A 14,389-nucleotide genomic window follows, 5' to 3' on the forward strand; every position below is an offset into this window, starting at 1 on the left:
GTAGAAACGAGAAATATCTAATTTAGGGTGTGCCGGGAAGACCTCCCCCCAAGCCACCCCTCAGGCCTCCCTCTTGGGTAGAAATCTGCCACCACACATTCCAGAATGAGTCACTCTGGCTGCCATGCCTGCAGGACAGCTTCCTGCTCCGGCTCTGCTTCCTACCTCCTCCCCCGTCACCTCTCCTGGACGCTCGTGCCCTAAAAAGAAGGTGACAGGGTGACAGCAGCAGGGCTTCGCTGTCACACTCAGTCGGGCTTTTAATTCTGGATGCTGTATTCTTAACAGCTGTGCAAATTAAGAAAAATTAATGTGAAGCAAAACAAAACAAACACAAAAAGCCTTTTTCCTTGGCATTCAAAAAGTGCCAGAGTCCCTGGGGTCAGGCCAGGCTCCTAAGGCCACGTGACCGTGCCCCAAGGACCCAGGGCACAGAGCAGGGCCCCTGCCCATGGTCACCCATGACCACAGAGCACCCGGTCTCAGGCTCGACCCTGCTCACCTACCCTGCTCTCGGCTGAGCTGTCAGCGTCTCCGCCTGGTCTGTCCCGGCACAGGAGCCGTCTGTCCCCGTCTCTGTCCCCGTCGCATCCCTCACTGTCACACAGAAGAGCCGTCTGTCCCTTCTCTGTCTCTCCCCAACTCATGTCGTCCCCGCTGTCCCCGGCACAGGAGCCGTCTGTCCCCATCTCTGTCCCCGTCGCATCCCTCACTGTCACACAGCAGGCTCCCTAGGCGCAGTGTCACAGCCAGAAAGTGAGACAGACTGCCTGCGTGGGCATGAAGCAGGCCATCGAATGCGGTCACAGGGGCAGGGTCACCGACCCAGACTCCCAGCCAGACCCCAGTGCGGGTGACTTCCTCCTCACACCCCAGTGGCCCTGCCCCTCCAGCCCTGGGCACAGGAAGGGAAGTGACGGGCACCGCGGAGCACGCAACATGCAGGTGGGGATGACAGGCCTGGGAGCACCGGCACGAGGGCCCCTGAACGTCCCTCATCCTCGCCCTGGAAGAACTGGGGGCGCCGTCAGGAAATGCGTCAAGATCCATGAGTGAAAGATGCGAACGAAGCATCGGTGTGAGCCATGAGAAGCTTTCAGAGACTCGCTTCTCCCTCGCCCCACTTTTGCCCCCAAAGCTGGCTGCAGAGGGGCTGAGATGCTCACGAGCAGGGAGGAGAGAAATCGCCCTCCCGAAGCTAAGTGCTATGTTCAAACTGACTTTGTGTGTGTTCACCGTATATTTCTAATAGTGCTATCTCTAAATTTGGATTTATTTGGTTTGGATTATTCCAAAACACACACACACACCTCTGAAAGTCTCTTACCTAAGATAATTTCTTAAAGTTTACGGAAGATCAAGTATCCACTAAAATAAATGGTTACTGTTTTCCAAGGTGAACGGCCTCAGCCTTTAACCCCCCCGCCCACGTCTTAGGGTCTTCTCTTCATTACGTCACCACCAGGTCACGGACACTGGCTGGCAGCGTGAAACGGAGGGCCCGGTGCTACAGGTGACCCAGCAACTGGTCCCGTTAATATAAGATCTACTTTTCTCTTTCAGACAGACTTAAGGTTAACAATTAAATTTGTTTTCCCTTTTCCCAATCATAAAGATATGTAAGATGCTGGGAATAAAGGTCAACCCAAAGAATGTTTTTTCCCAAAAATAATTTCCAAAGCACACAGAAATGAGAGAACAGTGGGCCTCGGTCCTGTTCTCTTTAATGGCCTTTCCTCACCCCTCCCAGTCTACCGGAAGGAACCCCGGCCGGGACCAGGGACCAGGAGGCCCACGCCCGGAGGACAGGAGGGGACTCTGCTCCTGATCGGGAGGCGGGGCTTCCCTAGCCTGCCCTCACCACGGGTCCCACCCCGAGTCCCCGCTTCTGGAGGGAACAGACGGCGCCCTGCTCTGCAAACAGAGCTCCTGCCCCAGCGCCAGAGCACCCCACTACGCAGTGCAGGCACATGTCTCCCCTAAACCACAGGGTGTAGAGTCCTCAATGCCAATGAAACTGGGAGAGCTTACAGATAATGTTTTATATAGCTGCTAAGATCTTTTTGAAAACGGGGAAAATACTGCACGGCCGAGGCTGGCTGGGGGGTCAAACACTCAAATCGAAGTTGTCTTCTAAGTCTGTGAGAGACTGTTTCATCATTTACATGAAGGGAACAAATGACTCCTTTCCGACCACCGGCTTGTGCTAAATCATAAATGATATCGCAGAATTCACTTGACTGCTACATTTCGAGCTTTTCTTTAAAAAAAAAAATGTTTTTAAGGCCATAGTTGGGAACAGAGCACACGAACCTCACTGCTGAGAATTCCGGGTCGCTAAACGCGTTTCTTTATCATCGTCCAATGTAGTTTGGAGTCATTCAGTCCGCAAACACCCGGGAACAGTGCCAGGCGGTATGCGAGAACTCGGGGAACAATGCCGAGGCCGTTTTTACGACTTACTTTGGGTTCTGAACAGAAACCTACAAGCATTTTCTGCAGGGGTCGTGGATCCATCATGGCAGCCGCGAGGCTACCCAGCTTCCGGTTTTTAAGTTCCAACAGGGTTCCTTAGGACATGTTTAATATTGGTTGGTTAAGAAGAATCTCTCGTTTTTCTCTTGGCCTATATCTTCCGCTTTAGTCGCTCCATTTTCTTGTACCGCCCCAAAGCTAAACAAAACGTGAGGCCCGAGGCCGATAAGAAGTTGCTATTCCTCTCTTATCAGCTGCTCGCCCCGATGACTCAGGGCTGTAGGACCCGACCCATCCTGCCCCACGCTTTCCCACAGGCCGCTGCACTAAGAGCCAGCGGGGGCAGAGCCCGCATGCTGCCACGGGGGGCGGGGGTGTCCGGGGCCGGCCCGCCGCAGGCTCCGAGAGCACCTGCCTCCCTCCCGCTCACTCCTCACCGCCACATCCCGACTCCGCCACGTCCCGACTTTATAATAAGAAGGCTTATTATAAAAGCCTTCTCACGAGGCTTTTATAATATCATATTAATTTGCATCTTTTCCACTCATCTTTAAATTCAAAAATGGTTATTTTCAAGACCCAGTTCAGACATTGACTTCCCTTTTAGCAACCCAGCAGTCACCTGCTGATGCCTCAGAGTGCTGAGCTGTGCGTGGCGACACCGGCACCCACGGCCACTCTCGGGCCCCGCGGCTGCCCTGACTCGAGATGAGGGCCTCGTCCTGGTGCCTTTGTCTGTCCCGCAGCCCACAGAGGTCTGAGACAAGGGAAGTGTTTTCTTGTTCTTGTTGTTCAATTGAAATTTAAATTTAGAACCCTGCTGCCCCAAACTCAGTTTCACTGGCATACTTAAATGTCTCTCATGGAAATGTACAAAACTTGCAGGATGCAACAACCTGGCAACGCTTATCAAGAATTCTGAAAATTCAATCCTCCATTTACAAATTCTCTTTTACGAATATTTCCTAAGAAAAGAATCTGAAAACTGAAAAAGTTTTATAAAACAATGCTTACTATTGTCATTTATCATAGCAAAGAACAGATTTAAAAAAAAAACTAGCAAAACTAAACTGATGTTTTACTCAGGGAAGCATAATCCATTAAGAATTCAAAGGATTAGTAACATAGTGAAATTTTGTAATATTAAGCAGTACAGAAAATTGTATATTTTAGTCCAGTATTCTGACAAATTAAAAAAAAAAATGACAGAACATTAACAGAGATTGGGGAACTTCAATGATAAATATGTCTTTTTCTTTCTATTTTTCTGTATTTTTCCAGATTCTGCAATTAAAATACTTATTTTTACAAAATAATTTTTAAATGCACTCATACAAATTAGCAATAATCAAAACTATTATTTCAGAGATATGTCCAAACTGCACAGTTCTCTCTGCACCTATTATTTATGTACAATCTTTAATATAAAAGCATATACGATTTGCTTAATTAAAATCATAAAAGATCCACCATGAATAAAGTTCCTACAAACTGGCAGGAATGTTCAGCTCAACTAATGTCACAAATCACTTCTGCCACCATGACTGCAGCCTTCAAGTTGCCTCTTAAAAATATGACTGGAATGCTTTTAGGAAAGGAATAGCATATTTTCTTTAAAAATATGTCCGTGTGTGTGTGGGCGTGTGTGCGCGCTACAAGTTACAGAATGCGAACTCCCGATGGCCTGCCACACGTCGCAGGAGGAAAGCTCCTTGGAGAGAACACAAAGAAGTGCCTTAAACCATGCGTGCTGTCGGAAGGGCCTTCCAGTACTGAAACGAGTCAACTCTCCAGCCTTTTCCCCACGTTTCTGAGTTGACAGACACAGCAGTTGTAACAGCTGCCCTCCGCTTTCACTAAAAAATCAAATAATCTCTATAAGCGAATAATATATTCGCTTATAATATAATAATATCACTTGAGTATCCAAAACTCTATAAAGTATCATCAAAATGCTCTTTAAAATGAGCTTTAAAAGATAAGAGAAAAAGTAGGCACCTCTGTAGAATGGATCAAAACTGTAAAAGCCCCACTATCTTAGAAAAACTTAAGGAAGACATGAGTCTGGCTTTTACAGGAGTGGCCTGGTGCACAGACAGACCACGGAAACACTGTTGCCCCGATGACTAAGCTACTTCACCACTAGACAGTAAGAAACAGTGATGAGAATTTGCATGTAGTTGCTCAAAACTTACTAAAGTATACAAAACTCTTTCCAACAAAGAATCGTCAGTCCTCAGGGACTAATGGAATGATCTGGGGATGAGACAGTAATTGATCGGTCATCAGGGACTAATGGAACGATCTGGGGATGAGAGAGTAATTGATCGGTCATCAGGGAATAATGGAACGATCTGGGGATGAGAGAGTACTGGCTGGGGTTGGGTGCGCCATCTGACGTGAAGCCTCGGCTCCTTTTCATTCACTTCATGCGTCATCGGTCTCAGCTAAGCACACGCCAATTCCCAGAGACAGAATCTTATTTGCACACTCATTCATTTGTCCACTCATACGACAGTTACAAGTATCTGCAACATTGTGATTGCTTTGCCAGGAGCAGAGCCCAAGACAAGTTAAAAACCGCCCACAACTCGCTCGAGAGCTACAGCATGTACAACTGCGTACCAGGGAGAGATGGGATGTGCTCCTTAAGAAACGTGAAAAAGCTTTCAAGGGACCAGAGAAAAATCACTTCTGGTGAGAGGAGGGAAGGAGGGGAAGAGGGGAAGCCAGAGACAGCTTCCTGGAGGAGGCGGCACCTGAACTGTCTTCAAGGAGAGAGGATTGCAACAGGATGAGGTGTGCCCATTCCATCTGCAGGGTGGAGCCGGAGCTCTCCCCTTCCCTGCACACGCTGCCCCTCCTCTGCCGGGCTCACCTGCCTCATCACCCAAGGCACCGCCCCACACACAAAGCTCCTCGAGACGTCTGTGATACCAGCCTCCTCCAGCCTGAAACCACAGGAAGGCCCTGTGCACACCTGTCTTGCAGCCCTCGAAACCAGCCCGTATTCACCAGGCTGCCGTCCACACTGATGGACCATGAGACCCCCAAGGGCAGCCTCTGCCTTCACCTCCGCGTCCCCAGACGTCACAAGACACCCAGCACGGTGGGCCCCTACGGTCTCAAATGAACTGAATACATGAATAAAAGACGTGGCCGCTGTCAACTGGAAAACCTGCTCAGGAGGTTTTTCAAAGGAGAAGCATCACGACGAAGAGACAGCTCAGAGTAGAGTGGTGGTGACAAAGGAGAGGTGGAAAGGGGGTTGAGACACGTTGACGGGCCACGCATGGTCGGTGGCACTCGCAGGAGGGGAAGTGGGCGAGTCCCCTGGGAGGTGGAGACCAGGGCTGCTAACGAACACATGTCAGCAGAAGTTCAAGGTGTCCCAAAAACAGCCTCCCAAAACTGCAAGACCATTTCTTTACCAAAGCATCACGTTTTAAACACCAAAGCGGTAATGTGGCAGACCTCAACTCTCTATACGATAGAATAAAACTCCAATTAATCATCACTTACTACATTTACCTTCAATAAGACAGGTTGAGACCGCTCCTTCTTGCCTGACTTCAGTGTGTACTCATTAATGGCACTTCTTCCAAAAGACGTGGAAGGAAAATAACTTGTTAGGAAAAATTTTCCAAATAATTTAAGCCTTCCTAGAGAGAGGGCAAAAGGATAAACTAGTATATGAGAGTTAACACAGTTTGTGCCCTGAATTTACACAGGTAAAACACGGATACAGCAAAACACGGCCTACCTAGACAATGAGTGCACAGATTTCCCATGGGTGCCTCACGGGTCGACGGAGACCACCCAGGTAACTAAACAGCCCAGGGCAGGAAAAATGAGGGGCAGTTTCTCTCCTGACCCCGCGGGACGGTGGCGAACTGCAGAGCGCGTGGGGCCAGGGCCCGGGCGGGCAGTGGCTGCAGCAGTGGGGGCGCGCTCTCGTCGCCAAGGGGAGACATGCAGAACTGGGTGCTTGATTACTGCTGCGTAATCACGTATCGATTTTGTAAATGTGTATATCAAATTTTACATGACCCGAATGTTTAATCCCTGCGTAACCTAACGAAAAGAAGTAGAGAACCTCAAGTAGAGCAATTAGCTACACAGAAATGCTGCACGATGCTACCTGTGCACCGTGACGCCGCTGCACCCAAGCGGTGTTTTCCTGACCAATATAAATCACGACGCTTTTCTTTTCTGTCAGCTGCCAGACTTTTGTGTGAATTTGACTCCGGCACAGCGCTGTCCACGGGGGAACAGGGACAGCCGGCATGGTGCTGTCCGAGGGAGGACAGGGACACCCGGCATGGCACTGTCCACAGGGGGACAGGGACGCCCACGCTCCAGCCACCCAACTTCAACGGGATGAGCAGGTGCCTTCCTGAGCATGTCCCTCCCAACTCCGGTTAAGGGCTGAGTTTTTCCCTTCAGTGACAAGTGAATCATGTAGAAGAATGTTTTTCGGGACTGACTGTATATTGAGGTATTTTTAGTCAGCTAATGAACTGAGCTGACAAAACACTGCCTTCTTCTGCACCGGTGTTTCTGTCTCTTGAATGAGAGTGTCGCCTGTGGCTTCCCCACCCCCGGCGGCAGGGCGGGGCTGTCTGAGGCTTCATGTGCCGGGAGCGCGGTCTCCCCCGCAGCGTGGCACTCGAGCGCATCCCCCAGAGGGCTTTGCACCCTCACCGGGAACACAGGGGCGGGCAGACACAGGCCTCCGGGACGCGCGCCCTGGCGCCTGGCGGGAGGTCGCGGAGCACTCGCGGGTCCGCGCGGGAAGGCTGACCAACGCGGTGTGACAGCAGGGTCTGGCTTCAGAGCGGGAGGAAACTGGGCTGAAACTCTGACTCGACCACGTACTAACCCCGAGGCTCTCAGTCACGCAGAGCCCGCTTCCTTTATTTAAAAATGGAGGCCATACTGTCTACCTGGAGGCTGTGCTGTGGGTTGCAGAAGCCACAGTGTCCGGTCAATATGTCCCTGTCACTTAGAAGGTTCTCTTTAAATAATGGCTATTATTTTCTATTATTTTACTACTATTTTCGGGAGTAATGGACAAATGTCTAAGAAGCTAAAGGAGAACATAGTCCCATGAAAGCACGCACCAGCTTAAAAACCAGTGGTGATGCTGCCCTGGATGTAAGTGTAATGACGCTTAAGACACTCAGCATCGGAACCAACCGAACACCACACGCGGCCGCCCCACCCCCCCGTGCCTGCCGGTTTCCCATCCCTGAGCAAGACAGGTTCCGGCTCATGAGAGGTCTATGACCTCACCTTAAGAAGCACGGTCATATCAACCTTAACGGGAGTCTTGATAATGCTGCCATCTCAAAAAATTTCTACTTCACTTAAAATTATTTTATTCTAAAAATAACCTCATGCTGATTGCAACAAATTTACCATAGTAATAAAATGACATTTTTATTATACTCCGATATTTAAGCTACTTTGAATGATCCCTCCACGTTGTTTGCTTACGTTTTGGTACTTGAGCCACATCTGCATCATGATTTTAAAAATTTATTTAAATCCATATCATCTAAGAGCATTCCTTTGTCTCCCTGGGCGGAAATAACCCTCCCCCCTTGGAAAGCCCTCGGCACATCCTCAGCACTTCGTCCGAGCCACACTCGGCACACGTCGTCTATGACACCTAACACCTGACACCCGGCCCAGTTAGTATTTAGTAAATAAAACACAGAAAATAAGGTCACATATGCGAGTGTGCTTAAGAGTCTATAAAACAGCATGAAATGTAAGTTACTATTATAAAGGCATTACGTTTTAGAGTAAAAATACTGCTAAGACTACATTTAATGTGTCACAGTGAAGTTTGCTATAAGATGCTATCACCACTTAAAAGCTTTAACGCAGCCTCTCCCTTAAACAATCATTAATCACCAATAATTTAGAAAAAAACACTGTACACACTACACCCTCATAAACGGAGGGAGACAGATGTAAAAAATAGGAACCCAGCCCGAGATACACTATCAGTCGGCTTGCCTCAGTATCAGCAGAAGGAAAAGACTTTTAAAAATTAATTAAAATTCTAGTTAACGAAAGTTAAAGGCCCAAGAGAATACTAGTATGCACTTTATAGTAATCCATGGTTAACATTAAAGGAACCCATAAAATTTTTAATTTTTGCATTGAGTCAATTCATATTTCAATGGAAATGAAAGGTATTGATCTCCTTGTAGCGACAGTCGAGGTTCCCTGGGAGCTCAAGTCCTACCGCACAGTCAAGTGCAAGCTGACACCGCTATTAGCGTGGCAGCTGGGACCTGACACGGCACGCTTCACCAAGTCTGCCTTACCCAGCGACGCTGGGACACAGAAAGGATTTTTATTATTTCCTGGAAATACAGATTTGCATTTTTGTTTTTCATCTCCTAACTAGTTTTGACTATCAATAATATTCTCATTCACCAAAAGAGGAAAATAAATGTGGAATATCAAGGCCTATGTAAGAATGCAAATACGATTAAATGTAACAAAAGAACACAAAATGACAAGAATAATACATGTCACTTTGGGACCCAATAATTGAAGAGTTGTAGAGATGTCATGTACAAAAGCAAAAAGTGATTTACTCATTTTTCTTAAAACATTGTTTGAGCCAACTAACTTCCAAAAATTAATATTAATTTGCCCAACTAGTTCCAAATTGCCAAATCAATAATGCAACGCATACTCAGAACAAGTCGACTCATCTATATGGTCTCAGTTCTACTTCCACTTTAAGAGAAGAAACCACGAGGCTGAGAAATGACAGCACTTTCTGGACTGTCTGATGCCAGAGTAACAGGAGTTAGTTATGGGCATCCCTATTACAACAAAAAAAGATGACTTAGGGACGTATATGCAACATTCAGATTTCATAGCTGAGGCCTCATTTTGTGTCCATGGTCGAGTAGTTTTATAGAGTCTCGATCCATCTTCCACTAATATCATCAATCTAGGAATTAATAAAACTAGTAAAATCAAAGAACACCAAAACAACTTAACTGCACTATACCTGAAGGTTTACAGAAACAGAAAACGGAACCCCTAACTTGCGCAGTGGAGTAGAGGTAAGATACACTCGGCATAGCATAGAGTACATCATGTCAAGATTCTATCCTGTCATATTTTACAAAAACAATGACTTCTGGCATATCAGACTCTATGTAATAAGAACTGGTTTCTAATGGTCAAAAACACACTGAAAGATGAACGCCGAGTCGTCACTACCGCGAAAAGCTGTCTACCACAGGGAGGCTTGAAAATGTGATCTCAAAGCCACGAACCACCTTTGAAGACATCTGCCATCAGGACCGTCAGTCACCACTTCTGAACTCGACCCTAGCCCCGCATGGACATCCAGAACCTGACGACACCTTAGTGATAACCACAACAAAACAGACGAACTCGCAGCACGGCAGGCGAATCAGCACTTGCTGAGTACTAACCTAATTGGGATCAAAATGATATAGTTCCTACTTCTCATGGTAAAAATACGAGGCAAAATTCTATTACCACTACCAGTTACTAAGCATGCTTTTCATTCCTAACAAAACTTTTTAGAAGACAGAAATTACATATAAAAATCAGACGTATCTACATTACTTCTAATTTTTAAAACAAGCCAAATTCTGTGTGTACTTATCTGATCAGTATTGTGTAAGGAACGCCCTCTGTGCATGCACGTGTCAATGCAAAAGGAGAGAAATTCTACTGACTCCTGAGTCTCCCAAAACCGGTGTGGGTGACGAACAGCTGGGCGGAAATGCAAGCGAGACTGTCCGCTGGAAACCCAGTAAGACCCAGGCACAGAGAGCACCCGGTGACAGTGTCACTGGATGTGCAAATCTGTGCAGGCACGCAGCCATATTTCTGGCCATTCCCCTATGGTCTCAGATGACAATCACCGACAGCGGCCTTTCTTTTTCAGATGTAAGGTTACATTTAAAGACTATTACTTGAGTTGAAGGGCCTGCCTGGTCTTTAAAACGAATAGGAGTAAAGCTTGGATTTACAAAGGCACGGTATCTCAAACAAAACAAAGAAAAATTTGTACAAAAAAATTATATGTTCCACAAAAACTTCTATATGCAGCCAAAAACCCAAACGAAACAAAAACCAGTACCTTAGAAAAAGTAAGCATGCCAATTTGCATTTCCTTCTACATTTCCCTTTAAATATGCTATTTAAAAACGTTTTTGTCGTGTTTTAGTATCATTATATACTGAGAAGGCAGCGTTTTTCAAGAACTCGTCTTTCAGAGCATATGCTCTGAATACAGTACTTACAGATGACTCCGCGCCCAGTGTTTGCTTGTCCTTCTCCATAAACGAGGCACCCGCCCCTTCCCCAACCATTTAAGAGGCACACTGGATGCTGGTCCCCCACCCTGGTCACGCCTTGTCCTCAGTGCCGCGGAATGTTACCTACATCACAAGTGAAAGCGTGGCGGTTTTCCTGAGAGTTTAGATTCCATGCGAGTGCAGGTCAGCCTAAGGGACACATGCGAAGGACGCTGCCGCACCCTTATGCGGGTGACCTCATTCGCTCCTCACAGCGACCCACTGAGAGCAGCAGCTCAGCCACTGACTGCAGGTCACGCAGGGTCACCAAGCTACTGCTGGGTTAACTCGTCCCCTCCTCCAGAGCTCGTTTCACCCCATCTCATAGGTGAGAACCCGAGGCTCGGGCCAGCACGCCCCAGGAGGGCGGAGACTTGGACCCGGTGCAGCTGGCCGCCTCTCCGCTCAGCAGGTTCGCACGCAGCGGGGAGCACACGGGGAGAACAGGAGGCGTGTCTGGTCCTCGCCCTAAATGCGCTGGGACCAGGGGAATCAGCGGCAGAGGGCGGAGGCAGCTCTGGGGGAGCCTAGGGGCGGGCAGACCCCCGGAGACACCGCCCTCCTGCAGGTGGACGGACAGGCCGGGACCCCGCTGAGCTGACTGCGAATGTGAACCTCAGCAAGGCTGGTTTTCGGAGGAAATATAAAGCCACCGAGCCCTGGGCCACGGGTTGTGACACTCGAGAGAAGTGGTGGCCCCACGATGCCCAGCCCGCAGGAGGAAGCCACACAGGCAGGAGAGGACTGGGTGCCACATCTTTTTTTTTTTTAAACTAAAATGTCATTTACAGTGTAGCAACTCACTTTCCCTGTTAAAAACCTCCCTGCGGAGGAGAGGCAGGGAAGGGGACACAGCCGAGCTCCAAGCCTCTCACTGGCCCTGCTGGTTGCGTGGCGCACAGACCTCCCTGGGCCTCGCGCTGGGCGTCTGGGGAAGGAATCACAGCGAAAACCCCCTCGAGAGAACACACTGAAATGCCGACTTAAAGCTAAAGTACGCGATGAAAGCAGAATCTGCAGCAAGTAGAGAAAAAAATCGTGGCAGAAACCAAAGAGCAATACCAGGAGACCTGGCAGCAGCACTTTCTAGAAGTCAAATTAAACGAGGAACACTCGCCCTAATGGAATTTCTTTTCTCATTACTTAAAATAAACCAGGTCACTGAAATGGGCTTACGCTCTGGCATTTGGTTCATTTTAATTTCACTTCTCTTTCGTTAAACCATAAATTCCCCTGGAAATGCCTCAGACCGGCGCTCGCCATTCCTGGGGCGCCTGACGGTCCAGGGGAAGTGCTCCAGCAGGAGCCCAAAGCGGCGACAGGCGGCCCTCCATGCTCCACGCTTAGGTCAACAGCTGCTCTACGAGCACGAATTACCTCCGTGGCTAGGAAGCCTGTGCGGACTACATGCGGAGTCTGGGAGAAGCCTCAACGCCAAAGAGAAAGACAGTGAACAGCTCAGAAACATCCAAAGGGAGCTGGACTTCCTTGAGTGCGGCCATCACGCTTCCTCCCAGAGCCATTAGTGTTAAATACACCTTGATGATTTAAGTTAAGTGTGACTACTATTTAAATGAACGATTCAACTGAGCTCTGACCTATTTTTCCTCCCAAAAGCAAAAGGGAATAATGATAGTTTTGAGAATTACATTTTTTGGTTCCAGCATTTCTCTGGAAGTTATTTCACAATAGAGCTAAAGGCAAAATGCCTTTATTTGCTCAGTGACATTTATTTGCCTTAAAATGTAGTTATTTATGCTACTGCTCATAGGACAGAATTTTTATGACAATTTATTAAATTATATTTGTTTATTTTTAAACCATACAGACCAACGGGCATTCAGGAAGGAACTAAACTCAGTATGTAATATCATAGCTAAGTCTATGATACAGCTATAACTACACGATATGAGAGGACCAACAATCAGCATGAGAAACACAAATTAACATGTACGTGTAGCTGAAACTACCTACCCCTGGCAGAGAGTTTCTTGGTGTTGATGATTTTTGCAGCATATTCTTGTCCAGTAGGGATTTTCATGCATCTTCTCACCACTGAGAAAGCCCCCCTGGAAACCACAAATCACCAGGTCATCAATATAATCAGCTCTGATAGTCTATTTAAAAATTACAACAATCTGAGCATTTTTATGGAATGCAGTGAATTTTCAAATATCAGTACACTATGGTGATCTACAGAAAATGAACAATTCCTGGAGACCTAGAGCTTAATGCTGAGGAATCAAAGTAAATTTTATTTAACTGGCAGCACACATTATTAATCAACAAAATGAAAGGAACCACCAATTATGAGGACCTTGTTTGCACATGAAATCAGAAAACCTTTCATAATTCACACTCACACAGCACAAAACGCTGAGACGAAAACCCTGCAGAGAGCAGAGCTGAGGAAGAGCAGCACAGACCCGCTGCAGATTTATTTTGATAGAGTAACAAATTAATCTGGCTCCAAGTAAGTAAATATGGCGATTGTTTTCATTAAAATATAAATCTTGGAAACATTTGTGTGATTTCTCTGCTGTTTTTGGCTGGGGGAGGGGAGAGGTTTGAATTAAGCTGCTCTTCAGACAAATCCTCCATGTTTTAACAGCTAACAGTATATAAACATGTAACGATAGAATGTTCACTCCATTTCAAACATAGTTCCATTTCCTTTCATTTAGCTGCATAAAACAGCACCATACACTTAACTGCACCCTTTCAGCAGTAACAGTGGAAGCAGCAGCAGAGGACTGGGTTTGGGTCAGATGCTGCATAAATCGTAAATCAGCATCCCGGTCGCCCCTGGGTCCCCGTGCACGGGCATCACCAGGTCCCCTGTCCCCCGCTACACACCTCCAGCTCCTGAGTCCCGGTGCAGGGCCCTCAGCAGGTCTCTGTCCACGCCCTGCACACCTCCAGCCCCTGGGGTCCCCGGCACAGGCCTCAGCAGGTCCCTGTGTCTTCCCGCACACCTAAAGCCCGTGGGTCCCCGTGCATGGGCCTCAGCAGGTCCCTGTCCCTCCCTGCACATCTCCAGCGGTCCTGCAGGTCCACGCACCGCTAGGCCACCCTGGAGGCTCCCCGGTGTCCAAAGAGCTCTCCCACAGCGCGTGAGCCCTGGGAAGGGATGGCGAGCGAGTCACTGGGGCCAAGGGTGACTGTGGAGCCGGGCAGGGTCGGCTCGTCGGGGCGGCCACTCTCCGGACGTGGAATTCGGGGCGCCAGTAACACGGCGCCGCAGGGGCGGCGCGTCCCCGTCCGCGCGTGGTCGTCCCGCGGACTCCGGAGGCATCTCGGCTTAGAGAGCGGTCCAGGCTGCGTCCACACACGTCTCGGGGTGACCGCTACGACCGCGGGGCCCGCCGAAGCTCCAGGGCGACCGGGTGCAGGGTCCCCCAGGTCCGCCCCTCCCCACGGAGAGCCCCCTCGTGGCCCTGCCCTGCCCTCCCTCCCCGCCCTCCCGGAGGCCCGGCGCCGCGCTTACTTTCCGAGCTCCTCGAAGAGCTGGTACTCGTCCGTGAACCGGGTGCAGGTGGTGGTGG

The 14,389-nt window shown here is 48.5% G+C and overlaps 1 protein-coding gene across 1 annotated transcript in view; it reads right to left on the reverse strand.

Moving 5' to 3' along the window:
• Window positions 1–14,383, reverse strand: part of CAMK2D (calcium/calmodulin dependent protein kinase II delta) — a 137,601-nt gene extending 123,218 nt beyond the window's left edge. The window contains exons 1-2 of the mRNA XM_025050918.1: window positions 14,332–14,383; window positions 12,819–12,913 (exon numbers count right to left, since the gene is read on the reverse strand). Coding sequence (XP_024906686.1) covers window positions 12,819–12,885 — 67 coding nt within the window. The 5' untranslated portion in view covers window positions 12,886–12,913; window positions 14,332–14,383. The remainder of the gene's footprint in view (window positions 1–12,818; window positions 12,914–14,331) is intronic.
• Window positions 14,384–14,389: the final 6 nt, after the last annotated feature.

Source organism: Pteropus alecto, unplaced genomic scaffold (assembly GCF_000325575.1).
Source record: "Pteropus alecto unplaced genomic scaffold, ASM32557v1 scaffold17, whole genome shotgun sequence".
NCBI classification, from domain to species: domain Eukaryota; kingdom Metazoa; phylum Chordata; class Mammalia; order Chiroptera; family Pteropodidae; genus Pteropus; species Pteropus alecto.